This window comes from Pseudophryne corroboree, chromosome 4, assembly GCF_028390025.1.
Source record: "Pseudophryne corroboree isolate aPseCor3 chromosome 4, aPseCor3.hap2, whole genome shotgun sequence".
Taxonomy (NCBI): domain Eukaryota; kingdom Metazoa; phylum Chordata; class Amphibia; order Anura; family Myobatrachidae; genus Pseudophryne; species Pseudophryne corroboree.
Window position 1 is genome coordinate 370,976,068 of NC_086447.1, and position 26,942 is coordinate 371,003,009.

General features: G+C 44.0%; 1 protein-coding gene across 1 annotated transcript in view; it reads left to right on the forward strand.

Moving 5' to 3' along the window:
* Positions 1-26,942, forward strand: part of LOC134910916 (matrix metalloproteinase-23-like) — a 99,636-nt gene that overhangs the window by 14,162 nt on the left and 58,532 nt on the right. The window contains exons 2-6 of the mRNA XM_063919303.1: positions 205-355; positions 6,380-6,489; positions 6,815-6,951; positions 14,327-14,494; positions 22,146-22,310. Of these exons, the coding sequence (XP_063775373.1) occupies positions 205-355; positions 6,380-6,489; positions 6,815-6,951; positions 14,327-14,494; positions 22,146-22,310 (731 nt within the window). The remainder of the gene's footprint in view (positions 1-204; positions 356-6,379; positions 6,490-6,814; positions 6,952-14,326; positions 14,495-22,145; positions 22,311-26,942) is intronic.

Here is a 26,942-nt window from a genome sequence, read left to right on the forward strand (position 1 = left end):
CCAGCGAATGTCTGGCCTCCATAAAATGCCGGGCCACCGGTTTGTCAGAGGTACCGTCTGTGAGTGCCGACCTAATAGACAGTCGGTGATTTTCCATTCTCTCGCGGAATGGATGTATAGTCTTGCCGACATATACTAATGAACACGGACAGGTAAGAATATAAACCACGAAGTCTGACGTACAAGTCACCCTTTTTCGAATAGGAATTCCACCAGACCGAAGAATGACAATCCCTTTGTGATCACGACCACCTTTGATGGGGCTGGATCCACCATACGTAATGCCATCCATAAGATGTGGCCTATTGTCAAGTCTGATCCGTCGCTGACTAAGAAGTTACCCAAGAAACCTCTAGTGAGTTTCAAAAGAGCACAAAATTTGAAAGACCTGCTCATGCTGCCTGACAGGATACAAGTTCCATCGACGAATACCTGGTTAAACACTAATAAACCAGGATGTTACCGCTGCATCAACTGTACGACATGCAGGGGGATGATGGTGGGTACATTTTTTCATCACCCACATACAGGTCAAAAAATTCCTATTCGAAAAAGGGTGACTGGTACGTCAGACTTCGTGGTTTATATTCTTACCTGTCCGTGTTCATTAGTATATGTCAGCAAGACTATACGTCCATTCCGCGAGAGAATGGAAAATCACCGACTGTCTATTAGGTCGGCACTCACAGACGGTACCTCTGACAAACCGGTGGCCCGGCATTTTATGGAGGCCAGACATTCACTGGCAACATTGAGATGTATGATAATTGACAGGGTGGATCCTCCAAGAAGGGGTGGAGATCGTGCTAAAATGCTTCTTAAAAAGGAGGCATCCTGGATCTTTCACCTTGATACCATTCGACCACGGGGACTTAATGATGCCATTCATTATGGCATATACTTGGGCTAAATTCTGGAACTTATTATTTTTTAATTTTTATTTTTTACTACATTTTTTCATTTTTATTAATTTTTTCTGCGGTCTGTCCTCTCCTGTTGTAATAGTCTGTGGCTTTACTAACTCTTTATTTTACTTTTCAGCTTGGCTAATACTTGATAATCTTATCTTGAACATGGATACCTTGATCGTTTCAAAAATTTCAAGTATTTGATGAACTGACTAATCAGAGTAATTGGCTTATCTAATCTACTGGATCCCTATGGACATTTACTTAATTTTATGTTTATATATTGGATTTAATTACAACAATCTTGTTAATATGTTTAATGTCTAAAGAATAATTGTACAGATATATTCTTGATTGCCAAAGCATATATGTATATATGGGGATATCACTTTAAGACTTTTCACTAAACTCTACATGTGTTGTATGCCGTGTTCACTCCCGTGACCTGGGACCGGATATGCGTGTCGCGGACCGGAAGTTGCTTTCTTTAGCTGTCTTCCGGGGCACGTGACCGGATGTGCGGTTCACGGACCGGAAGTGACTCGGCCGGTGGAACGCACGCCGTTTTTTAATGATATTAGATGGATTATTAAGCCTAACTGGTCCGTTTTGATGATTACCTACTAGATACTTTGTATATACAGAGCCCATATGGTTGATTGTTTCTCTATTTCGTCTATTGAACTAGGAGTATTCTTAATGTTGAACATGAGTGGGTGTATCCCACCTTATTGGTGGGAGGGAACCAATATGGGTATAAATATCCGGACACTGCACCATGTTTTTTATCTTGACAAAGGTCCTGGATAGGACCGAAACGTCGATGTAGCTGTTTGACTTCTTGTTCTGAAATAAAGGATTTACCTTTTAACAAGTCTGGTGAGTGCTCTCCCTTCATATGGCTATATATATATATATATATATATATATTGTAAGTGTTTCCCTGCTATTATATCTATCTTTCAAAGGTGTTCTAGACTGCAGGGTGCCTGTAGTTAATAATTTGCAACCGCAGGCTTGTGTGCATCTATTGGGATATTTGTCTCCCATTGTTCTGGCCCCCACCAAACGATGACTTGTTCGGTTTGTGTTTGTCTTTCTTCACAGACCAGGGGGTCTGTTCAAACATTAGAGTGAACAAGACATTGTGTTGGAAGGATGTGCATGTTTGGTTAGATTAGTGTGTGTGTGAACAGTGACTCGACACAGGCTGGGCACTGTGGCATGTGTCTGTAATCATTTCCATTGCAAGTAAGAATCTTTCTGTAATTGCTCATACCACGCCCGTATGCGCACTCCCGTGGGAGGCGATTGTACGCAATTTGCGAGTATGCTGCACGCACGCCAGACTAAGTACATGCATGGATGCCATCTGTGTGGTGTTTGCATGTGGTGTGTGTATTGCAATATTTTTCGACTTCGACAATATATACTGGTGTCACAGCAACATTCTGCACTGTCCCCTCCTACTATATACTGCGCACAACTAAAATGCAGCACAGGTATGGATGCATAGTATACTTGATGACACAGAGGTAGAGCAGTGGACTACTGTACCGTACTGCTATATATATATATATATATATACTGGTGGTCACAGCAACATTCTGCATTGTCCCCTCCTACTATATACTGCGCACAACTAAAATGCAGCACAGGTATGGATGCATAGTATACTTGACGACACAGAGGTAGAGCAGTGGACTACTGTACCATACTGCTATATATATACTGGTGGTCACAGCAACATTCTGCACTGTCCCCTCCTACTATATACTGCGCACAACTAAAATGCAGCACAGGTATGGATGCATTGTATACTTGATGACACAGAGGTAGAGCAGTGGACTACTGTACCGTACTGCTATATATATATATATATATACTGGTGGTCACAGCAACATTCTGCACTGTCCCCTCCTACTATATACTGCGCACAACTAAAATGCAGCACAGGTATGGATGCATAGTATACTTGACGACACAGAGGTAGAGCAGTGGACTACTGTACCGTACTGCTATATATATATATATATACTGGTGGTCACAGCAACATTCTGCACTGTCCTCCTCCTATATACTACAATGCAGCACAGATATGGAGCGTTTTTCAGGCAGAGAACGTAGATATTTTCAGCACACTGAGCACAGATATTTGCAGCACACTGAGCACAGATATGGAGCGTTTTTCAGGCAGAGAACGTAGATATTTTCAGCACACTGAGCACAGATATTTGCAGCACACTGAGCAGATATTTGCAGCACACTGAACACAGAAACTGAGAGAACGCAGCCACGTCCTCTCGCTATCATCTCCAAAGCATGAGTGAAAATGGCGGCGACGCGCGGCTCCTTATATAGAATACGAATCTCGCGTGAATCTGACAGCGGTATGATGACGTTCGGGTGCGCTCGGGTTAACCGAGCAAGGCGGGAAGATCCAAGGCTGCCTCGGAACCGTGTATAATGAGTGAAGTTCAGGGGGGTTTGGATCCCGAGGAACCGAACCCGCTCATCACTACTCAACTTGTATAATTTGGAGCAGAGAAGGGAAAGGGAAGACATGATAGAAACTTTCAAATATATCAAGGGTTTTAAGAAAGTCCAGGAGGGAATCTTTCTTCAAATGAAGAGAAGTATTAGAAGACGAGGACATGCACTGAAACTGGAGGGAGGTAGGTTCAGGGGAAATGTGAGGAAAAATTACTTCACAGAAAGGGTAGTGGACAAATGGATTAGCTTCCCATCAGAGGTGGTAGAGGCTAAGACAGTAGAGCAATTTAAACATGCATGAGATAGACATAAGGATATCCTTACAAAGAAATAAGGATCAAACAAGGTTGGAGATAAAAATATGGTAAAAAAGGGACTGACTAGATGGGCCAAGTGGTTCTTATCTGCCGTCACATTCTATATTTCTATGTTAAACCCTGCCGTGATTTGTATTTAATAAATTAACGAGAAAATTTTCACTCAGGAATGCATGTTTGAATGAAATCGGGTGCTGAGTAATTTTCCCTATTCCAGGAAATGGGATATAATCCCAGAAGTAATGGGATATAGGTGGTTATTCCGAGTTGATCACTCGCTAGCAGTTTTTAGCAGTCGTGCAAACACTAAACCGGGATGCGGTCAACATCCCGCTGGACGGGATCCCGGCGGTCGAAATGCCGACGCCGGAATCCCGACCGCCACAATCCCGACATATTCTCCCTCCGTGGGTGTCCACGACACCCATAGAGGGAGAATATAATAGTGTGTCGAGCGTAGCGAGGCACCGTGCCCGCAGCGTGGCGAGCGAAGCGAGCCCGCAAGGGGCTGCGTTCCGCTCGCCACCCCTGTTGGGATTGTGTGGTCGGGATTCCGGCGTCGGTATTTCGACCGCCGGGATCCCGTCCAGCGGGATTACGTACTGATCCCGCTAAGCCGCCGCCCCCTGGGAGTGTATTTTAGCTTAGCAGAAGTGCGAACGAAAGGACCGCAGAGCGACTACAAAAAAAAAAGTGCAGTTTTAGAGTAGCTCCAGACCTACTCCTAGCTTGCGATCACTTCAGACTGTTCAGTTCCGGCTGTGACTTCACAAACACGCCCTGCGTTCTCCCAGCCACGCCTGCGTTTTTTTTTTAACACTCCCTGAAAACGGTCAGTTGACACCCAGAAACGCCCACTTCATGTCAATCACTCTGCGGCCAGCAGTGTGGCTAAAATGCTTCGCTAGACCTTGTGTAAAACTGCATCGGCCGTTGTGAAAGTACGTTGCGTGTGCGCATTGCGCCGCATACAGAAGTTCCGATTTTTTGCTTCATCGCTGCGCAGCGTACACGTTCAGCTAGCGATCAACTCGGAATGACCCCCATAATCCCAGAAGTAATGGTGGCCATGAAGTAGTGAGGAAGAAATAATTTTTTGCTGTCTGGTTGGTTCAGCTCCTGTGACAACTGTCAGCATCATGAATGTGGAACAACCAGAAGGACTAGGCGGCTTTGGGTGCTCTTGTGTGCACTGCAAGTGCAAATACATGCTGTGGGTGGAAGTATGGGCGTAAATTCATCCCAGTCACTCAAAGGCAAGTTAGTGTTTGATACCCCTGCCCCTTTAAGAAAAAAAAAAAAGGGAAAACAACTATGGTGTGTGGGTTTGACTGCAGCATGGCGAATGAGCATTCACTGGTGGGTCCCATCTCACAGTCCAGCAGCAGCGGCGGGTGCACTATCGCTTGTTGGAGCTCAGGCAGAGCTGTACCAGACAGAAGCCATCCTGTCCCCTATTGCAGATGCTGGCAGGTCTCCTGGGACAGAGCCGATTAACTCTGCAGCAGCAGTGGGTACGCCACTGGAAGAGCAGCAGTGATGCTTGGATCCCGTTGTGACCCACACAGGTACTGCTGTACAAGTAGGTGTCCCTTCATAGTTTGATGCCTGGAGGCAGGCATCTCCATTGCTTCTGGGAGTTATACCCCTGGATGGAAGTTAGAACCTTTATGTGCATATCCCACTCCCTATCTACGTGAGTGGGGGTACGCTATACAGCAACATTTTTATCTGTTTAGAGTTAATCAGTAAAGGGAAGTAATTTATTCATTTAGTATAAAATTTCCCTTTTCCCCAGCGCCATAGGTGGTTTATTTATTCCCTTTTATTTTGTGTTGACACATATTGACCCTGTACTGAAAAAAAAAAAAATCTACAAATTTGTCTGCTTCTCCAAGGATTTAAAATGGGATAAACTAAGGGAGGGAGGGTGTTAAATCTAACATATGGTTAAAAAAAAGTTATATTGGAGCCTTAGACAAAGAGAGAGTTGTTCATCTCTCCACGTTTCCACTAACAAAACACACATGATCTCTGCGTCCCCTAGTTTGGTCTTACACTTTTCTCTTTCCCTCAGAACTATGCATATCTGCTGTAGTTTTAGATCTTCTTATTCTTTTATCCAGATTTCCTTCCTCTTCCTTCACACACATCCTAATTCCATCCAGCTTTAGGGTATTTGTTTGATCTCCCATATTTGCTCCACACTTTCTTTGGTGTCTGAAATTGCTGTGGTTTAATATCACTGTGCTGATTCTTTTATGCTCTGGGAGAGCAAAGTGACTGGTATTTTACACTGGTGTTTCTGAGACTGCTTAATATATACCCAGGATGGTCTGGAATTTGGTGGATGGTGCCTCTGGCTTGATTGTGTATGTTTTCACTGGTGTTACTCTTCTTCTACTTAATTTTGGATTATGGAACCAGGAGGAATCTGTACTTCAAACAAAGGTGAGTAGTAGCGTTTTCTCTGCTATACTACAAAGTAAAGGATAATTGTGATATTGATGAGTTTGGAAGCTTTTATTTATATTAAAGTTTGAGCTTATATTTAAGTTACAGTACTTTATAAACTTTCTTCTATGCTGATCATTAGATGTTAATACAAATAAAACCATAGCACATATACTGTAATTTGTGGGGTTTCTTCTCCATCTGCAGAGTGATGGTGCTGCTTCTGGTATAACATTCCCCTCTCACAGTAGGAGATGGAAGCGATATACTATAAACCCACTGGGCTACAAATGGGATCATTTAAACCTGACATACAGGTGAGTTTATAAGGATCAAGCAGTATCTATAAAATTAATACAGAGCTATTCATGATAACAAAGAACACATACTTATGGAGCCAAGGTTAGTTTTGCCTTTACAAATATTTCCACTTTAAATCTTGCAAAACCTCAGTCTTGCTGCAACTCACAGGCTATTACATTGTGTTAAGTTCATGAAATGGGGTGAGCACCTACTAATACTATATAAAGGAGGGTTATGTTTAGTATATTATCTACTATTGAAATGTTGTAAACAAATAAAATTGTTCCACCTAGAAGCCACAACTGTAAATAGTCCTCAAGTAGTGACTGTTTATTACAGGATTGTCCAATTTCCCAACACTCTAAATAGAGGTGACACAGAAAGGGCCTTAGAGATCGCCTTCAACATGTGGAGCAATGTATCCCCTCTCACCTTTCAACGTGTACTGGCCAAGGAGAAGTCTGATCTAAGTATTGGTAAGTGTTTAACCTGAGGTCTGAAACATACCACCCAACCATCCTGAATGTAACAAGACGGTCTCTATTTGAGGGGACTGTCCCACGATCAGTATTTTAGTAAGGACTCATTGTGTGTGTATAATATTTCAACATTCATAATGTCAACAGTCAGAATGTTGACATGGTCAAAACGTGTGAAATGTCAATATCCACAAAGGTTGACATCGTCAATATGTCGACATGTTCATTTTGTTAACATTTCACATGTCGACTGTCAGAATGTTGACATGCCATTTTTTAATATTTAAGCTTAACCCTAAAATGTGCCGTTGACATTCAGACTGTCAACATGTGAAATTCCAACATATGAACATGTTGGCATTTTGTGTCCACATACTGACACATCAGTTATTGGGATCAGGTGCTAAGGGGGACAAATGTTCCACCTCTGCATTCACTAACGCCCCCTTGCGTGGGAAAACTATACATTTTGGTTTTGAGAAGGGCTTGGCCGCACCTCCCTGGATTTAGCCATGTAATCCTCAGTACCTGTGCTTGCTCTTGACAACCCAGGTTGGCATTCTTGTCCCTGGTGAGCTGGTTTATGTCTCAAGTCAAGGTTGTTTTAGAAGGAAGAGAGGAAGGTTGGGGAAGTCTAACTTTACAGAAGTGTTAAGCACACCTACTGGGGCGAGGTCGTGAACACTATATTGTAACCACCTACAAGCATGTCCTTGTGTCCCAAGTCAGACTTTTATAATGATTAGAGGTGCAGTATGGTGAAACGGCAGACTTTTTTTTCATTGTGACAAATGCACATAGGGGGTTATTCAGAGATGGATGCAGATCTTGCTTCCTGCAGCAAGATCTGCATCCGTCTACTCCCATGCTGGGGACCGCCCAGGACAGAGTAAGGTCGTAATTTATTATCGAAAGCATCAATTTGAGGTTGCCATTTGTTTTTCTTGGAGCGTCAGCATGTGACATTAGCAGCTACCCCAGAAATGCTCCAGACACCCGCCAGTTTTGCCCACCATGCCCACTAAAGCCAGGTCAACGCCCACCACCTTTGATGGCTGCCGCTGTCAATCACCTTGCAGCTGCATCCTTCCGGGATGCAGCCACATAGTGAAAGGACATGCACATGCACTATAGACACTGCGTGTGCAGAGACCCCCTAGATGTGGCTGCTGCGTACGAACGTGCAGCTGCGTCTAGGTCTGAATAGACCCCATAGGCCACTATATTAAATAAAACAGAAAAAAAAAAAAAAAACTGGACAAGGGCTTAGGAATACTTTGGTTTATAGGAAGCCGAGTAGCAGCACACAGTGCCAGGCAGAGGCAGCAAGTCCTGGAATGTATTGAAAGTGGAATAAATATATGTGATGTAAACATAGCATTACTTTTGTATAGAAACATAGAAATTGACGGCAGATAAGAACCACTTGGCGCATCTAGTCTGCCCCTTTTTTTTATCCTTTAGGTAATCTCAACCCTTTTTGAACCTTAATTCTTTGTAAGGATATTCATATGCCTATCCCAAGCATGTTTAAATTGCTCTACAGTCTTAGCCTCTACCACCTCTTATGGGAGGCTATTCCACTTATCCACTACCCTTTCTGTGAAGTAATTTTTTCTTAAATTTCCCCTGAACCTGCCTCCCACCAGTTTCAGTGCATGTCCTCGAGCTCTAATACTTCTCTTCCTTTGAAGAATGTTTCCCTCCTGAACTTTGTTAAAACTCTTGTTATATTTGAAAGTTTCTATCATGTCCCCCCTTTCCCTTCTCTCCTCCAAACTATACATGTTAAGATCTTTTAGCCTTTCCGGGTACGTTTTGTGATGTAGGCCATGCACCATTTTAGTTGCCCTTCTTTGTACACTCTCTAATGTATTTATATCCTTCTGGAGATATGATCTCCAGAACTGGACACAGTATTCCAGGTGGGGCCGTACCAATGACCTATACAGTGGCATTATTACTTATTTTTTCCTGCTACTGATTCCTCTCCCTATGCAACCAAGCATCTGACTTTCCTTTCTCATTGCTTTGTTGCATTGCTTTCCTGCCTTTTAAGTCACTTGAAACAGTGACTCCTAAATCCCTTTCCTCCTCAGTAGTTTTCATTATAGTACCCTGGATACTATATTTAGCCTTTGGATTTTTGAGGCTCAAGTGCATTATTTTGCATTTTTTAGCATTAAACTGTAGTTGCCACGTTCTTGACCATTTCTCAAGCCTAGCTGGGTCATCAATCATTTGTTTTACCCCTCCTGGTGTGTCTACCCTGTTGCATATCTTTGTATCATCTGCAAAAAGGCATACCTTCCCTTCAATACCATCTGCAATGTCACCAACAAAGATATTAAAGAGAACCGGTCCAAGTACAGATCCCTGTGGTACTCCACTGCTAACATTTCCCTCCATAGTGTTGAGGAATCTTATATTATATTTTATGTCTGGGGTGCCAATTATTGAAAAGTGGACTCTTCAATAATAATATATATGTATATTTTATAATATACGTTTATCATATATATATATATATATATATATATATATATATATATATGCAAATATGTCAGTCTTACAAACTGGGTAGCTCATACATATGAATTATTAAATTATGATTCCAAAGTGAGTTCAAACATGGAATTCACAGCTCCTATAATCTGATTATCTGTTTATTTACAGGCAAAATAAAATCACACAGAACATGATATACACAGTAGTGATATACAGGGGTGTAGCATGGTATGCCGGCGGTCGGGCTCCCGGCGACCAGCAAACCGGCGCCGGGAGCCCGACCGCCGGCTTACCGACAGTGTGGCGAGCGCAAATGAGCCCCTTGCGGGCTCGCTGTGCTCGCCACGCTGCGCTCGCCACGCTGCGGGCACGGTGGCGCGCTACGCGCGCCATGCTATTTTATTCTCCCTCCAGGGGGGTCGTGGACCCCCACAAGGGAGAATAAGTGTCGGTATGCCGGCTGTCGGGATTCCGGCACCGGTATACTGTGCGCCAGGATCCCGACAGCCGGCATACTGAAGACCACCCATATACAGTATATACTAATAATATTTATGCTTCCTTAATTATAGAACAAACACAACAAAACACAGTTTCACAAACGTAGACAATTCTTAAAATAAAGTTTATACTTGCAAGTACATAGTTACCATCCTAATATCATTTCTTATGTGTGAACATCCCTCCTCCTGCACTTAGCTTCTTCTTAACTCTGCATCTTCTCTCCAACTCCATCTCCACCTGACTGACTTCAATGTATAAGTCACCAGACAGTCCACATCTATATCCCAACGATGATTTTGTCAGGACATTACTGCCTTTTAGGCACTTCTTCACTATCCCATGGGGGAGGAGTGTAGGGGGTCACTCTCTAACATAACTGCACCTGTAAAAGAATCCTAACCAAATCCTCAACTCCATTTTCTGATATGCAGCCCCAAATTTGCAAGGAACTTCCACCATGCTTCACTGTTGTCTGCAGACACTCATTATTGTACCGCTCTCCATCCCTTCGGCAACAAACTGCCTTCTGTTACAGCCAAATATAAAAATTTTTGGATCATCAGTCCAGAGCACCTGCTGCCTATGTTTTCATGCATAGTTGAGTCGCTTGGCCTTGTTTCGACGTTGAAGGTATGTTTTTTTTGTCTGCAATTCTCCCATGAAGACAGCTTCTGGCCAGACTTCTCTGAACAGTAGATGGATGTACCTGGGTCCCACTAGTTTCTGCCATTTCTGAGCTGATGGCACTGTTGAACATCTTCCAATTTCAAAGGGAATTGGGTTCAGGCTATGGACCTGTCTCTTTTTTTTGAGCCTCCTCCTCCTACTGAACTGGAGTTGGATCCCGTTATCCAAGCGGTAATTATTGCCTTAACTAGCAATATTCAGCTTACCTTTCAACAAGAACTGAAGAGCATAGTCAGTGAATTTAAGCAAGAATACACTGCTCTAGGCAACTGTACAGATGCTCTTGAATTCAAAACAGATTACATCTGTCGCTCACAGGTGAGCTTATTGAGGGAAATAGCTCTCCTGCGCTCTGACGTGGACACTTGGAAAGACAAACAAGAAGCTTCGAGAACAGATCTCTGCAGAATAACTTGAGAATTTGTTATGTTCCAGAGTCCATCTCCCATTCATCCGAGACTTCCTTACAAATTCCTTCCAACATATACTCCCTTAATGAATAGGGCACACCATATTCTCCATGCTAAACCAGCCACTGATTAGCCTCCATGAGACATTATAGTGCATCTCCATTACTTTCATGTAAAACAAAAAGTCCTGGCTGCAACCAGAAATGCTGGTTTTGTGGAGTATCAAGACCTGCGCTTACAAGTCTTTCAGGATCTGGCTACTTCCATGATTCAAGTGACCTTCAGCCAATTATTATAATCCGTCATCCTCATAACATCAAATACCGATGGGGGTTCCTCTTCTAGCTTCAAATTTTTGCGGCCACCTCCAACCAGCAGATTAAGACCTTATATCAGGGTTAGGAAATCCCCTCCAAGCACGACATCTTCAGATTGAGCTCTGTCCTCATCACCTAAGCCACAGAAGCCTACTCTTTGAGCTCCTGATTGGTCTACAGTACATCACTGCAACTCACGCCACTCCACTTTTCCTTGTGGACTGTTTATTTGCCTCACTAATCTTATATGGAGACAAATCTCCTGTGGCTTGTCTCGACTGATGCCCTCTGGCTCAGGCAACCATGATCATAGTTTTTATTCCCAAGCCAGGCACAGATCCCACTATTTGTAATAATAATAGGCCAATCTCCCTTTTAAGAGGCTAGTTCAGATATAAATGCAGATCGCTGCACACGCTTCCAGATCTGCATCCATCTCCTCACATGCTGGGGGCTGCCTAGCACAGGTCAAGGCTGCCCAGCATGTGTGAGGCTGCCTCCTGATGCACCCACAGTTAGATTGCCGACACATTGGAACTAAGGTTGACCACTGGCAGCGCATCCTAGCTGTGCTGTCAGGCAGTCGGCTGCCGTATTTTTAATCAGAGCGGCTGTGTGTGATGTCACACAACCGCCCTGAAAACGGTCCAGTCCCACCCCCATTTGTAACGCCCCTCCCTCCAATGCCACGTCACTGCCCCATGAATAGCAGCCACGGTTAATCACACTGCGGCTGCATCTTTCTGGGCTGCAGTACACATGCGCAGACCAGATGGACGTGGCGGCTACATGCGGGCGAGCGGCTTCGCCCATCTCAGAATCGGCCACTAAATATGGGCCTTCAAATTTATGCAAAAATACTAGCCAATAGATTTTCACCTTTGCTTCCCCACCTGATTCACCCTGATCAGGTGGGTTTTATCCCCAGGCATCAGGCCTTGATAACACAAGACGCAACATCAACCTGATTCACTCTATTAATCAACAAAAATATCCTTCTCTAATAATAGCTAGATGCCAAAAAAGCCTTTGCTCATATTTCCTGGCCGTTCATGCTCAGAGTGCTCAGGTCACTGGGCTTTTAGTGGGCAATTCCTCACCGGTATTATGGCCTTGTACCAGTCCGACTCTGCGACTGTGTCAGACAATGACGTTGCCTCATCCTCCTTTAAAATGTCTAATGGTACCTGTCAGGGCTGTCCTCTTTCTCCCCTTATATTTGCCCTGCTCATAGAACCTTTTGCTGCCAAAATTAATTCCCACCCTGATACCCATGCTATTAAGACCGGAGGTCTGGAGCCAAAGATAGCATTATATGCAGACAATGTTCTTTTAACACACTCTTATCTGACCATCTCAGTCCTCGTTCTGCTCAAAGAGATTGGCTATAATTCTAGCTATATGATTAACCCTCAAAAACTGAATGCTTGCACTTCTACCACTCAGATTCTATGAGATCACATGTAGCTGGTCTCTTCCCATTTCAATGGCACTGCACTAAAATTACCTAGTTTAAATTACCAAAACCTTCCATCAACTTAGATATCTAGTGACTTGGTCAAATAGCAACCCATTTATATTTCTTGGCCTAGTCTGCTCAGCTCGCCCAATGTGTCCTCTGTAATGGTCCCCGCCAAGCTAGAATCTGGCCATCAATCGAGGCAGAATCTATTGGTCTCCTCTATTGGTCTCCTCTCTACTGTGGCACCCCAGATCCAGTCGTGCTTTCTCCACATGTACCCATCCTATCATTGAATGGTTCACCATAGATGGCGCCATTGGTATTTTATATTGATGGCAGGGAACAATCAATGGAAAACTTTCCATGGTTCCAACCATCGATGAGTATCACTACTGGGGTACAAGTAATAGCATTTTGGTCAAACAGAGAAGGAGTCGGGCAAAGTAGAACATGATGGAGTTGGGACTACGCGCCATGGTACAACAATCGACAATTAGTAGCAGGCCATCAGCATTCATCTCTAGGTTTCAGTGGCAGAGTGTTTGCATACTATAAATACCTGCTACCTTGTCTCATTATTTACAGTATATACGTCCTCAGAGCAGGATTATAGGAGGGGCGACATGGGCAGCCATCCCGGGGCCCCCACAGACCCCTGCTTTTTAAGTTGAAACCGTCTCCCACAACCGCCAAGAAGCTCCGTATACAGCACACGCTGGTGGCTCAGTCAGTGTCTCAGGAATTTCCCTTCACTATCCCACGAGTTGCCGACGTGTGCTGCTGTCACCGGCTAGGCTGAGGCTGCTCCATGGCATTATGTATGTTTACCCACGGGGTGGGGGTGGGGGATGTCTTTGCTAGCAATTTCAGTAGTGGGGGCCGCCACATGTTTGTTGCCCGGGGCGCCAACCTGCCTTAATCCGGCCCTGTAAATCCTGTTAGGTTCAATGTGCCACCTTAGAAAATGTATATATACAAAGTCTGGTAGGCAAGTATAATTACACCCAAAATCCAGTTTTTGGGTCAGATGTCCTAAGAAAAATCACTTTCAAAAAGGCTACATGACTGGGGTCTAGTGTTTAGGTATAGGCTCTCCTGTAGGTTCTCTAACATTGTGCATGCATCTGTTGGTGCACTGCTCACTGCTGCATTATCCTGCTGTAATCTTATTGTCATTGGACAACACGTCAGGTGCGAGAGGAGTCTATCAATGTCTGCTGGCCTTTACTTGTACACTTTCTTTGCTCTGGCTGGCCTGACACAACATTTTTCCTTTGTATTTGTTTTTACTATCACAAGCAGTAGATATATAACATCATTATCGTATGACAAAAACTATTAACTGTAATAGCTTCCGAGTCTGCCACAGCCAGCAAATTCCTCAATGGATAGCCATGTTCAGTGGGACCAGCACTATGTAGACTCTGATCAATTATTAAATAACCTATTGTCACATTAATACAAGTCACACCTTCACATTCCAGGATTTTACTCCTATAATCACAGTGATTGTTGGGGCTCCCCTTTGCACCCCTGCTTTGACGGTCTGAATGGAGAACTAGCTCATGCTTTTCTGCCACCAAGAGGAGAGATTCACTTTGATAACCATGAGTATTGGATACTTGGACCTTCGCGATTCAGCTGGAAACAAGGTAATTCCTGCCCTTTTATTTTCGTGTATGTACCACTGACACAGTCCACAATCCTCACCCCATTGCTAAACATTATCTCCAAGAGACTGAGAATTAACAGTGATTCCAGCTAAGAGATAATTTCCTGCGTATTTCCCTCCCAGAAGAAACTGCCTGACTCTACATGTAGCACTCACATTCTGAACACTTTTGTTTTAAGTTGCAGCCCCTCCCCCCAATAGTGCATCATGGTTTTGCCAAGATGCCAAACTGCACCTTCTAGCTTGGTTAGTTCTTATACTAAACTCCTTATTTTGAGCTGGATGCAGCCGTGTCCATGTCGATGTTTTTATGCAAATGCGGCTACAAGGCCTTCTCTGCTGTATACATCTGATTGTGACAGGACTGAAACGCCCACTGTCAGCATCAGAAGACACCGAAATACCACTTTATGCCTCCTCAGACGCCACCATCAGTCGCACCATGAAATTTGCACCAGCACTATGGCAGGTGCAGAATGTCTGTCTGAGTATTGCCTCCACTGTAAGTAATTGTGAGTCTGTGTACATAGCCAGTTCAGCAACACTCCCATAACACGGTCACAAGATGGACCATCCCCATGCATCTGATTATCCACTGCCCGGAAATGCACAATACATTCCCTGTGCAAGCAGCTGATATCTGTGACTATGGGCCTAATTCAAGGATGACTGCAAAAGCAAAATCTTCCTCTAATGGGCAAAGCCATGTGCACTACAGGTGGGGCAGATATAACATGTGTAGAGAGAGTTAGATTTGGGTAGTGATGAGCGGGTTCGGTTTCTCGGAAACCGAACCCCCCCGAACTTCACCCTTTTTACACGGGTCCAAGCCATACTCGGATTCTCCCGTATGGCTCGGTTAACCCGAGTGCGCCCGAACGTCATCATCCCGCTGTCGGATTCTCGCTAGATTCGGATTCTATATAAGCAGCCGCGCGTCGCCGCCATTTTCACTCGTGCATTGGAAATGTTATGGAGAGGACGTGGCTGGCGTCCTCTCCGTTATTGTTGAACTTGATTGTGCTTTATTGCTTAATTGTGGGGAGGACTGGGGAGCAGCTGTATAATATAGGAGGAGTACAGTGCAGAGTTTTGCTGATAAGTGACCACCAGATATCCGTTCTCTGACTAAAAAAACGCTCCTTATCTGTGCTCAGTGTGCTGCATAATATATCTGTGCTCACACTGCTTAATTGTGGGGACTGGGGAGCAGCTGTATTATATAGCAGGAGTACAGTGCAGAGTTTTGCTGACAGTGACCACCAGTATACGTTGTCTGCCTGAAAAACACTCCATATCTGTGCTCAGTGTGCTGCTTTATTGTGGGGACTGGGGACCACCAGTATAATATTATATAGGAGGAGTACAGTGCAGAGTTTTGCTGACCAGTGACCACTAGTATATAATATATAGCATTACGGTACAGTAGGCCACTGCTGTACCTACCTCTGTGTCGTCAAGTATACTATCCATCTAGATTCTATACCTGTGGTGCATTTCAGTTGTGCAGTTTGCTGACACAGTGACCACCAGTATATATAGCAGTACGGTACGGAAGGCCACTGCTGTACCTACCTCTGTGTCGTCATTAAGTATACTATCCGTCTACATTCTATACCTGTGGTGCATTTTAGTTTTGCAGTTTGCTGACACAGTGACCACCAGTATATGTAGCAGTACGGTACGGAAGGCCACTGCTGTACCTACCTCTGTGTCGTCATTAAGTATACTATCCATCTACATTCTATACCTGTGGTGCATTTTAGTTTTGCAGTTTGCTGACACAGTGACCACCAGCATATATAGCAGTACGGTACGGAAGGCCACTGCTGTACCTACCTCTGTGTCGTCATTAAGTATACTATCCATCTACATTCTATACCTGTGGTGCATTTTAGTTGTGCGCAGTATATATAGTAGTAGGCCATTGCTATTGATACTGGCATATAATTCCACACATTAAAAATTGGAAAACAAAAATGTGGAGGTTAAAATAGGGAAAGATCAAGATCCACTTCCACCTCGTGCTGAAGCTGCTGCCACTAGTCATGGCCGAGACGATGAAATGCCATCAACGTCGTCTGCCAAGGCCGATGCCCAATGTCATAGTAGAGAGCATGTAAAATCCAAAAAACAAAAGTTCAGTAAAATGACCCAAAAATCAAAATTGAAAGCGTCTGATGAGAAGCGTAAACTTGCCAATATGCCATTTACGACACGGAGTGGCAAGGAACGGCTGAGGCCCTGGCCTATGTTCATGGCTAGTGGTTCAGATTCACATGAGGATGGAAGCACTCATCCTCTCGCAAGAAAAATGAAAAGACTTAAGCTGGCAAAAGCACAGCAAAGAACTGTGCGTTCTTCTAAATCACAAATCCCCAAGGAGAGTCCAATTGTGTTGGTTGCGATGCCTAACCTTCCCAACACTGGACGGGAAGAGCTTGCGCCTTCCACCATTTTCGCGCCCCCTGCAAGTGCTGGAAGGAGCACCCGCAGTCCAGTTCCTGATAGTCAAATTGAAGATGTCACTGTTGAAGTACACCAGGATGAGGATATGGGTGTTGCTGGCGCTGGGGAGGAACTTGACAAGGAGGATTCTGATGGTGAGGTGGTTTGTTTTAGTCAGGCACCCGGGGAGACACCTGTTGTCCGTGGGACGAATATGGCCGTTGACATGCCTGGTCAAAATACAAAAAAAATCAGCTCTTCGGTGTGGAATTATTTCAACACAAATGCGGACAACAGGTGTCAAGCCGTGTGTTGCCTTTGTCAAGCTGTAATAAGTAGGGGTAAGGACGTTAACCATCTCAGAACATCCTCCCTTATACGTCACCTGCAGCGCATTCATCATAAGTCAATGACAAGTTCAAAAACTTTGGATGACAGCGGAAGCAGTCCACTGACCACTAAATCCCTTCCTCTTGTAACCAAGCTCCTGCAAACCACACCAGCAACTCCCTCAGTGTCAATTTCCTCCTTACCCAGGAAAGCCAATAGTCCTCAAGGCCATGTCACTGGCAAGTCTGACAAGTCCTCTCCTGCCTGGGATTCCTCTGATGCATCCTTGAGTGTAACGCCTACTGCTGCTGGGAGTCGATCGTCGTCCCAGAGGGGAAGTCGGAAGACCACTTGTACTACTTCCAGTAAGCAATTGACTGTCCAACAGTCCTTTGCGAGGAAGATGAAATATCACAGCAGTCATCCTGCTGCAAAGCAGATAACTCAGGCCTTGGCAGCCTGGGCGGTGAGAAACGTGGTTCCGTTATCCACCGTTAATTCACAGGCAACTACAGACTTGATTGAGGTACTGTGTCCTCGGTGCCAAATACCATCTAGGTTCCATTTCTCTAGGCAGGCGATACCGAAAATGTACACAGACCTCAGAAAAAGTCACCAGTGTCCTAAAAAATGCAGTTGTACCCGATGTCCACTTAACCACGGACATGTGGACAAGTGGAGCAGGGCAGACTCAGGACTATATGACTGTGACAGCCCACTGGGTAGATGTATTGCCTCCCGCAGCAAGAACAGCAGCGGCGGCACCAGTAGCAGCATCTCGCAAACGCCAACTCGTTCCTAGGCAGGCTACGCTTTGTATCACCGCTTTCCAGAAGAGGCACACAGCTGACAACCTCTTACGGAAACTGAGGAAGATCATCGCAGAATGGCTTACCCCAATTGGACTCTCCTGGGGATTTGTGACATCGGACAACGCCAGCAATATTGTGCGTGCATTACATCTGGGCAAATTCCAGCACGTCCCATGTTTTGCACATGCATTGAATTTGGTGGTGCAAAATTATTTAAAAAACGACAGGGGCGTGCAAGAGATGCTGTCGGTGGGCCGAAGAATTGCGGGCCACTTTCGGCATTCAGCCACCGCGTACAGAAGACTGGAGCACCACCAAACAATCCTGAACCTGCCCTGCCATCATCTGAAGCAAGAGGTGGTAACGAGGTGGAATTCAACCCTCTATATGCTTCAGAGGATGGAGGAGCAGCAAAAGGCCATTCAAGCCTATACATCTGCCCACGATATAGGCAAAGGAGGGGGAATGCACCTGACTCAAGCACAGTGGAGAATGATTTCAACGTTGTGCAAGGTTCTGCAACCCTTTGAACTTGCCACACGTGAAGTCAGTTCAGACACTGCCAGCCTGAGTCAGGTCATTCCCCTCATCAGGCTTTTGCAGAAGAAGCTGGAGACATTGAAGGAGGAGCTAAAACAGAGCGATTCCGCTAGGCATGTGGGACTTGTGGATGGAGCCCTTAATTCGCTTAACCAGGATTCACGGGTGGTCAATCTGTTGAAATCAGAGCACTACATTTTGGCCACCGTGCTCGATCCTAGATTTAAAACCTACGTTGTATCTCTCTTTCCGGCAGACACAAGTCTGCAGAGGTTCAAAGACCTGCTGGTGAGAAAATTGTCAAGTCAAGCGGAACGTGACCCGTCAACATCTCCTCCTTCACATTCTCCCGCAACTGGGGGTGCGAGGAAAAGGCTAAGAATTCCGAGCCCACCCGCTGGCGGTGATGCAGGGCAGTCTGGAGCGAGTGCTGACATCTGGTCCGGACTGAAGGACCTGCCAACGATTACTGACATGTTGTCTACTGTCACTGCATATGATTCTCTCACCATTGAAAGAATGGTGGAGGATTATATGAGTGACCGCATCCAAGTAGGCACGTCAGACAGTCCGTACGTATACTGGAAGGAAAAAGAGGCAATTTGGAGGCCCTTGCACAAACTGGCTTTATTCTACCTAAGTTGCCCTCCCTCCAGTGTGTACTCCGAAAGAGTGTTTAGTGCAGCCGCTCACCTTGTCAGCAATCGGCGTACGAGGTTACTTCCAGAAAATGTGGAGAAGATGATGTTCATCAAAATGAATTATAATCAATTCCTCCATGGAGACATTCACCAGCAATTGCCTCCAGAAAGTACACAGGGATCTGAGATGGTGGATTCCAGTGAGGACGAATTAATAATCTGTGAGGAGGGGGATGTACACAGTGAAAGGGGTGAGGAATTGGAGGATGATGATGAGGAGGACATCTTGCCTCTGTAGAGCCAGTTTGTGCAAGGAGAGATTGATTGCTTCTTTTTTGGTGGGGGCCCAAACCAACCAGTCATTTCAGTCACAGTCGTGTGGCAGACCCTGTCGCTGAAATGATGGGTTCGTTAAAGTGTGCATGTCCTGTTTATACAACATAAGGGTGGGTGGGAGGGCCCAAGGACAATTCCATCTTGCACCTCTTTTTTCTTTCATTTTTCTTTGCATCATGTGCTGTTTGGGGACAATTTTTTTGAAGTGCCATCCTGTCTGACACTGCAGTGCCACTCCTAGATGGGCCAGGTGTTTGTGTCGGCCACTTGTGTCGCTTAGCTTAGTCACACAGCGACCTTGGTGCGCCTCTTTTTTTCTTTGCATCATGTGCTGTTTGGGGACAATTTTTTTGAAGTGCCATCCTGTCTGACACTGCAGTGCCACTCCTAGATGGGCCAGGTGTTTGTGTCGGCCACTTGTGTCGCTTAGCTTAGTCACACAGCGACCTTGGTGTGCCTCTTTTTTTCTCTGCATCATGTGCTGTTTGGGGACAATTTTTTTGAAGTGCCATCCTGTCTGACACTGCAGTGCCACTCCTAGATGGGCCAGGTGTTTGTGTCGGCCACTTGTGTCACTTAGCTTAGTCACACAGCGAGCTTGGTGCGCCTCTTTTTTTCTTTGCATCATGTGCTGTTTGGGGACAATTTTTTTTGAAGTGCCATCCTGTCTGACACTGCAGTGCCACTCCTAGATGGGCCAGGTGTTTGTGTCGGCCACTTGTGTCGCTTAGCTTAGTCACACAGCGACCTTGGTGCGCCTTTTTTTTTCTTTGCATCATGTGCTGTTTGGGGACTATTTTTTTGAAGTGCCATCCTGCCTGACACTGCAGTGCCACTCCTAGATGGGCCAGATGTTTGTGTCGGCCACTTGTGTCGTTTAGCTTAGCCATCCAGCGACCTCGGTGCAAATTTTAGGACTAAAAATAATATTGTGAGGTGTGAGGTGTTCAGAATAGACTGGAAATGAGTGGAAATTATGGTAATTGAGGTTAATAATACTATGGGATCAAAATGACCCCCAAATTCTATGATTTAAGCTGTTTTTTAGGGTTTTTTGAAAAAAACACCCGAATCCAAAACACACCCGAATCCGACAAAAAATTTTCGCTGAGGTTTTGCCAAAACGCGTCCGAATCCAAAACACGGCCACGGAACCGAACCCAAAACCAAAACACAAAACCCGAAAAATGTCCGGTGCACATCACTAGATTTGGGTGGGTTATTTTGTTTTTGTGCAGGGTAAATACTAGCTTTATTTTTACACTGCAATTTAGATTTCAGTTTGAACACCCCCCACCCAAATCTAAATTCACATGGTGAAGTAAACAGGGAGGGAGATTGAACAGCAAGGCTTCTGTTTTAGACGTGTTCATTTTATAGAAGGAAGCTCTACTGAATTGATCCAGGATGGCATGTAGGGTGGGGAGTATGATCTGTGGTATAGTGACACAGAGAAGGATGTCGTCTGCAAAGAAACATAGTTTATGAATGGTACCTTTAAGTTGCAGACCTGAAAGGAAGGGAAATTCAGATGAGTTCCACCAATGGCTCTATACCTTGGCATGCGCCATTTGTAACGGAAAAAGTAGTTGATAAAAAGTCACTGCCGATAACTTTGGCAGAAGGTCCATTATACAGAGTTAAACTAGCTCTTAGGATATTACTCCGGAACCCAATCTCTTCAACATTTCCCATATATAACCCAAGTGAAGGCGCCCAGAGAAACAAGTCACATGTAATGCAGGTTACCTGATTATTCTACACGTATTGTCAGGTGCTTGGCGACCCATGGCGAACCCGACATGGTCAGGGTGGGTCACCAAGCCCCTTTTTACATGTTAAACTATGAAGAGGCAGGTTGCAGAAAAAATTCTAATACAAAACATAGTGTGCAAAGGCAAATTTTTCATTTTCTTAGAGACCATCCAACAAAAGTTGACCTTTATACTTTAATATAAAGTGGAATGATCTAAATACAGGTACAACAGTTTAATATAAAATCAGTAATGCATAAAAATTTGCACTAAAGTACTATCCTAATACAAACATGGGTAACAATAATATAACGGCTGTAAATATCGATAAAAATTATACTTCAATGAGACCATAAATGGCAAAAAAATAAGGTATTATAACAGAGAGACAAATCCCTAGTCCTGCAAATATAAGATCTCTCAGTAATAATACCTAGCATTCAGCAGATTCATGGACTCACCTTTCTATCTTTTCTGTGCTAATTTCCCCTTAGATCATAGGTTCTCAAACTCTGTCCTCAGGACCCCACACAGTGCATGTTTTGCAGGTAACCCAGCAGGTGCACAGGTGTATTAATTACTCACTGACAAATTTTTAAAGGTCCACAGGTGGAACTAATTATTTCACTTGTGATTCTGTGAGGAGGCCTGAAAAACATGCACTGTGTGGGGTCCTGAGGACCGAGTTTGAGAACCTGTGATTTAGATCATATCAATGTATCCTGGTCATCTCCTTTCCCTATTCACCTCTACCTTCTCCTTCCCTACAGGTGTGTGGTACAATGATTTGGTCCAGGTAGCAGCACATGAGATTGGTCATGCACTTGGGTTGTGGCACTCTAGGGATGTCTCTGCACTCATGCATCCTAATGCTACCCATACACGAACACGTCACTTGGCACAGGATGATATTTTGGCTATACAGCATCTTTACGGTAACCTTTGTATTCTTTTTTACACATTTTTACCAACCCTATCTGCACCTTATTATCCTTTGTTACAAAGTTAATTTAATGAAAGCTATTTTATTGTGCATTGTAACTTTTTGCTATTGATGTTTCTTAATATTAATGTAAATGCACCCATACTTTAGGAAAAGATATGTAGCAGTGTGTGTTATGTACAACTGTCTACGAAAACCACAGAAATAGAACTCTGCACCATTTAAAGATGATGAAGTGGTTTAATCTGTCTTGTTCCAAATATCTTGTTTGAATCTATGCCCATAACTGGTTTGACTTGTGGTGGGTGGACTATCCTTCAGTAGGGTCTTGCAGTCAAACATCAGATCACATTTTGAAAACAAAGAACCCTAATTAAGGGGCTTAGGCTGAGCTGGCACATGTTAAACTAATGTAGTTGTAAAATGTACCACAAAAAAGGACCTTGCAGAGCTTAAGATGCGTTCAGCTCTGCAAGGATAGTACTGTATGTGCTCATTTTTCACCAGGAGATATCAGTGGTATATTTGCCATTTTAATGTAGCTTTACAGCTGAAGAAGTAGTTGCTGAAGTGAGAGTATGTAATCCAGACACAATATTGAGCCTGATTCAGTGATGGTTGCAGTTCACATTGCTGCTGCGTCTTTGAATGAGATAGGGAACGGGTAAAGATTACTGCAGTTCTGACCTCTTCACGGTGGCATTCACCATGGTAATGTATACAACAAGGGGTCATAGACACGCCCTTTACAGTGGCCACACCCCCATCACCTGGCCTGCCCAAAGTCTCAGCAGACCTGTAAATACTGCAGATGCAGAGCTGTGTGCATAAGAAATAAGTACAGCTCTGCATGTGTGCAAAAATACATTTCTTTTGAGTAATGGAAAGAGAACATTAATTATACTTCCAACTCTGCATCAACCCCATCTATCTCTTTAGAGTTATCATAGATGGTTGAGGTGGACTGTTTATGAAGGCTGGATGCATAATATATTCATTACTTTAAAACCTCTAATATGGCTTTTTATTGCCATTTAAACTTATTTATGAACATAAAGGAAGATCTATCACTCTAAAACCTAAAATCTATTTCTTGAATGACCTTGGGTGTCTCCTTAACTGAAAAAAACAATCTGGTATCTGGGGATACAGTGAGGGCAAGGGCGTAGCTAACATAGGTGCAGGCAGTGCAGCTGCTATGGGGTCCAGAGCTGAGAAGGGCTCACCTGCCCTGTCAAAGTTACAGTGCATCCGGAAAGTATTACCAGTGCTTCAATTTTTCCACATTTTGTTATTTTACAACCTTATTCCAAAATGGAATAAATTAATTTTTCCCCTCAAAATTCTACACACAAGTTTAAAAACTAAGAAATCACATGTACATAAGTATTCACAGCCTTTGCCATGAAGCTCAAAATTGAGCTCAGGTGCATCCTGTTTCCACTGATCATCCTTGAGATGTTCCTACAGCTTAATTGGAGTGCACCTGTGGTAAATTCAGTTGATTGGACATGATTTGGAAAGGCATGTCTGAGTACACACCAAGCATGAAGTCAAAGGAATTGTCTGTAGACCTCCGAGACAGGATTGTCTCGAGGCACAAATCTGGGGAAGGGAACAGAAAAATATCTGCTGCTTTGAAGTACCCAATGAACACAGTGGCCTCCATCATCCGTAAATGGAAGAAGTTTGGAACCACCAGGATTCTTCCTAGAGCTGGCCAGCCATCTAAACTGAGCGATCGGGGGAGAAGGGACCTAGTCAGGGAGTTGATCAAGAACCCAATGGTCACTCTGTCAGAGTTACAGCATTCCTCTGTCGAGAGAGGTGAACCTTACAGAAGGACTACCATCTCTGCAGCAATGCACCAATCAGGACTGTATGGTAGAGTGGCAAGAAGACAGCCACTCCTTAATAAAAATCACATGGCAGCCAGCCTAGAGTTTGCCAAAATGCACCTGAAGGACTCTCAGACCATGAGAAACAAAATTCTCTGGTCTGATGAGACAAAGATTGAACTATTTGGCGTGAATGCCAGGCGTCAAGTTTGGAGGAAACTAGGCACTGCTCATCACCACGCCAATACCATCCCTACAGTGAAGCATGGTGGTGGTAGCATTATGCTGTGGGGATGTTTTCCAGCAGCAGGAACTGGAAGACTAGTCAGGATAGAGGGAAAGATGAATGCAGCAATGTACAGAGACATTCTGGATGAACACTTGCTCCAGAGCTCTCTTGACCTCAGAATGGGGCGATGGTTCATCTTTCAGCAGGACAACGAACCTAAGCACACAGCCAAGATATCAAAGTAGTGCAGGGCCGGTGCAAGGATTCTCAGCACCTTAGGCAAATCTTCGGAACCCCCCCATCCCAAATACCCAGTTCCTCAGGTGAAAAAGTGTGGGGGCGCCATCTTATAGGTTCCAAAAAGAAGCGGTACTCCACGCATATAAGGAATGACTACATGGCAGCCAGTGGTGATACACCCTTTCAAGGCCTATTTATTCTAGCTAAATTTTCATCAGGATGATCAAAACAGTCTCAGATCATTATATTAAAATAGTGTATATGGTGAAATAATCGTGCATTGAAAATGTTATATACACACATATATATATATATACACACATATATATATATATATATATATATATATATATATATATATATATATCAATCATCTGTACGCAGATGATACTCAGATCTACCTATTCTCCCCAGGTTTGTCACCATCTGTATTGGTCAGGGTCACTGAATGTCTTTCTGCTGTTTCATCTTGGATGTCACCTCGCCACCTCAAACTTAATATTTCCAAAACAGAGCCACTTATATTTCCACCGGCCAATAGTAGTTACCAACCTGATATCTCTATCACTGTTGAGAACTCAACAATCAATCCTACCCCACAAGCTCGCTGCCTTGGTGTCATACTTGACTCAGAACTGTCCTTTGCTCCCCACATTCAATTTGTCTCAAAATCATGTTACCTGCATCTAAAAAACATATCCAACATACAACCATACCTTACACAAGACACTGCAAAAACTCTAATCCATGCTCTCATTAGCTCCCGCATTGATTATTGCAATAGTCTTCTTACTGGTCTTACCAAAAAGAGACTCTCACCACTACAATCGATTCTGAATGCAGATGCCAGGCTAATCTTCCTTGCTAGACATTCATCATCTGCAGATGCCCTCTGGTTACCTGTATTCTACCGTATTCGATATAAAATACTTTCTCACACATAAGGCCATTAACCATACTACACCAATGTACATCGCTTCACTCATCTCAAAATATCTCCCAACCAGACCTCTCCGCTCTTCACAAGATCTACGTCTCTCATCCACACTCATTATTTGCTCTCATGCACGATTGCAGGACTTTCTTTGGGCTGCACCCACTCTGTGGAATGCCCTACCACGCACAATAAGACTCTCCCCTAGTCTCCAAACCTTCAAACGTTCCCTGAAAACTCACCTCTTCAGACTAGCTTATCACATTCCAGAACCGCTCACTCAACCTTCATAAGCTTTCCTATCCGATTATATCCCCACTGTACAGTCCGCACATATCCTCAACATATTTCCTCTTTCTTCACTTTTCCTTCTTTCTGACCATGGTTCATCATTGCTGTGATGTGATATCATGCAGCCCACCTAGAACCTTTGCAATCCGGTGGACAAATATGCAATAGATAGTGCCTTTCCTTGTGTATCAATGCCTATTTCTCTACATATTGTAAGATTGCGAGCAGGGCCTTCCTACCTCTGTGACTGTTTGTTTATTACCCAGTTTTGTTTTATCATTGTGTCCAATTGTAAAGCGCAACAGAATTTGCTGTGCTATATAAGAAACTGTTAACAAATAAATTATATATACTAATAAAGAAGTCACAAACAGTAAGGCTCGCGAGTGCCACCCTATATAGTGTGCGTGTGTGTGTGTGTGTGTGTGTGTGTGTGTATATATATATATATATATATATAATATACACACACTGGGGCAAAAAAGTATTTGGACAGCCACCGATTGTGCAAGTTGACCCACTTAAAAAGATAAGAGAGGTCTGTAATTTCCATCATAGGCACACTTCAACTGTGAGAGACAGAATCTGAAAAAAAAAACCAGAAAATCACATTGCATGATTTTTAAACAATTTTCTTGTATATTTTTGCGGAAAATAAATATTTGGACAATCAAAAAGTTTAACTCCGTACTTTGTAATATAACCTCGGTTGTCAATTACAGAGGTCAAACGTTTCCTGTAGTTCTTGACCAGGTTTGCACACACTGTAGCAGGTATTTTGGCCCACTCTTCCACGCAGATCTTCTCTAGGTCTGTCATGTTTTGGGGCTGTCGCCGGGCAACACGGACTTTCAACTTCCTCCACAGATTTTCTATTGGGTTGAGGTCAGGAGACTGGCTAGGCCACTCCTCGACCTTGAAATGCTTCTTACGGAGCCACACCGCCACACCCGGGCGGTGTGTTTGGGGTCATTGTCATGCTGGAAGACCTAGCCACGTTCCATCTTCAATGCTCTTACTGAGGGAAGGAGGTTTTGCACAAAATCTCACGATACATGGCCCCATTCATCCTCTCCTTAATACGGATCAGTC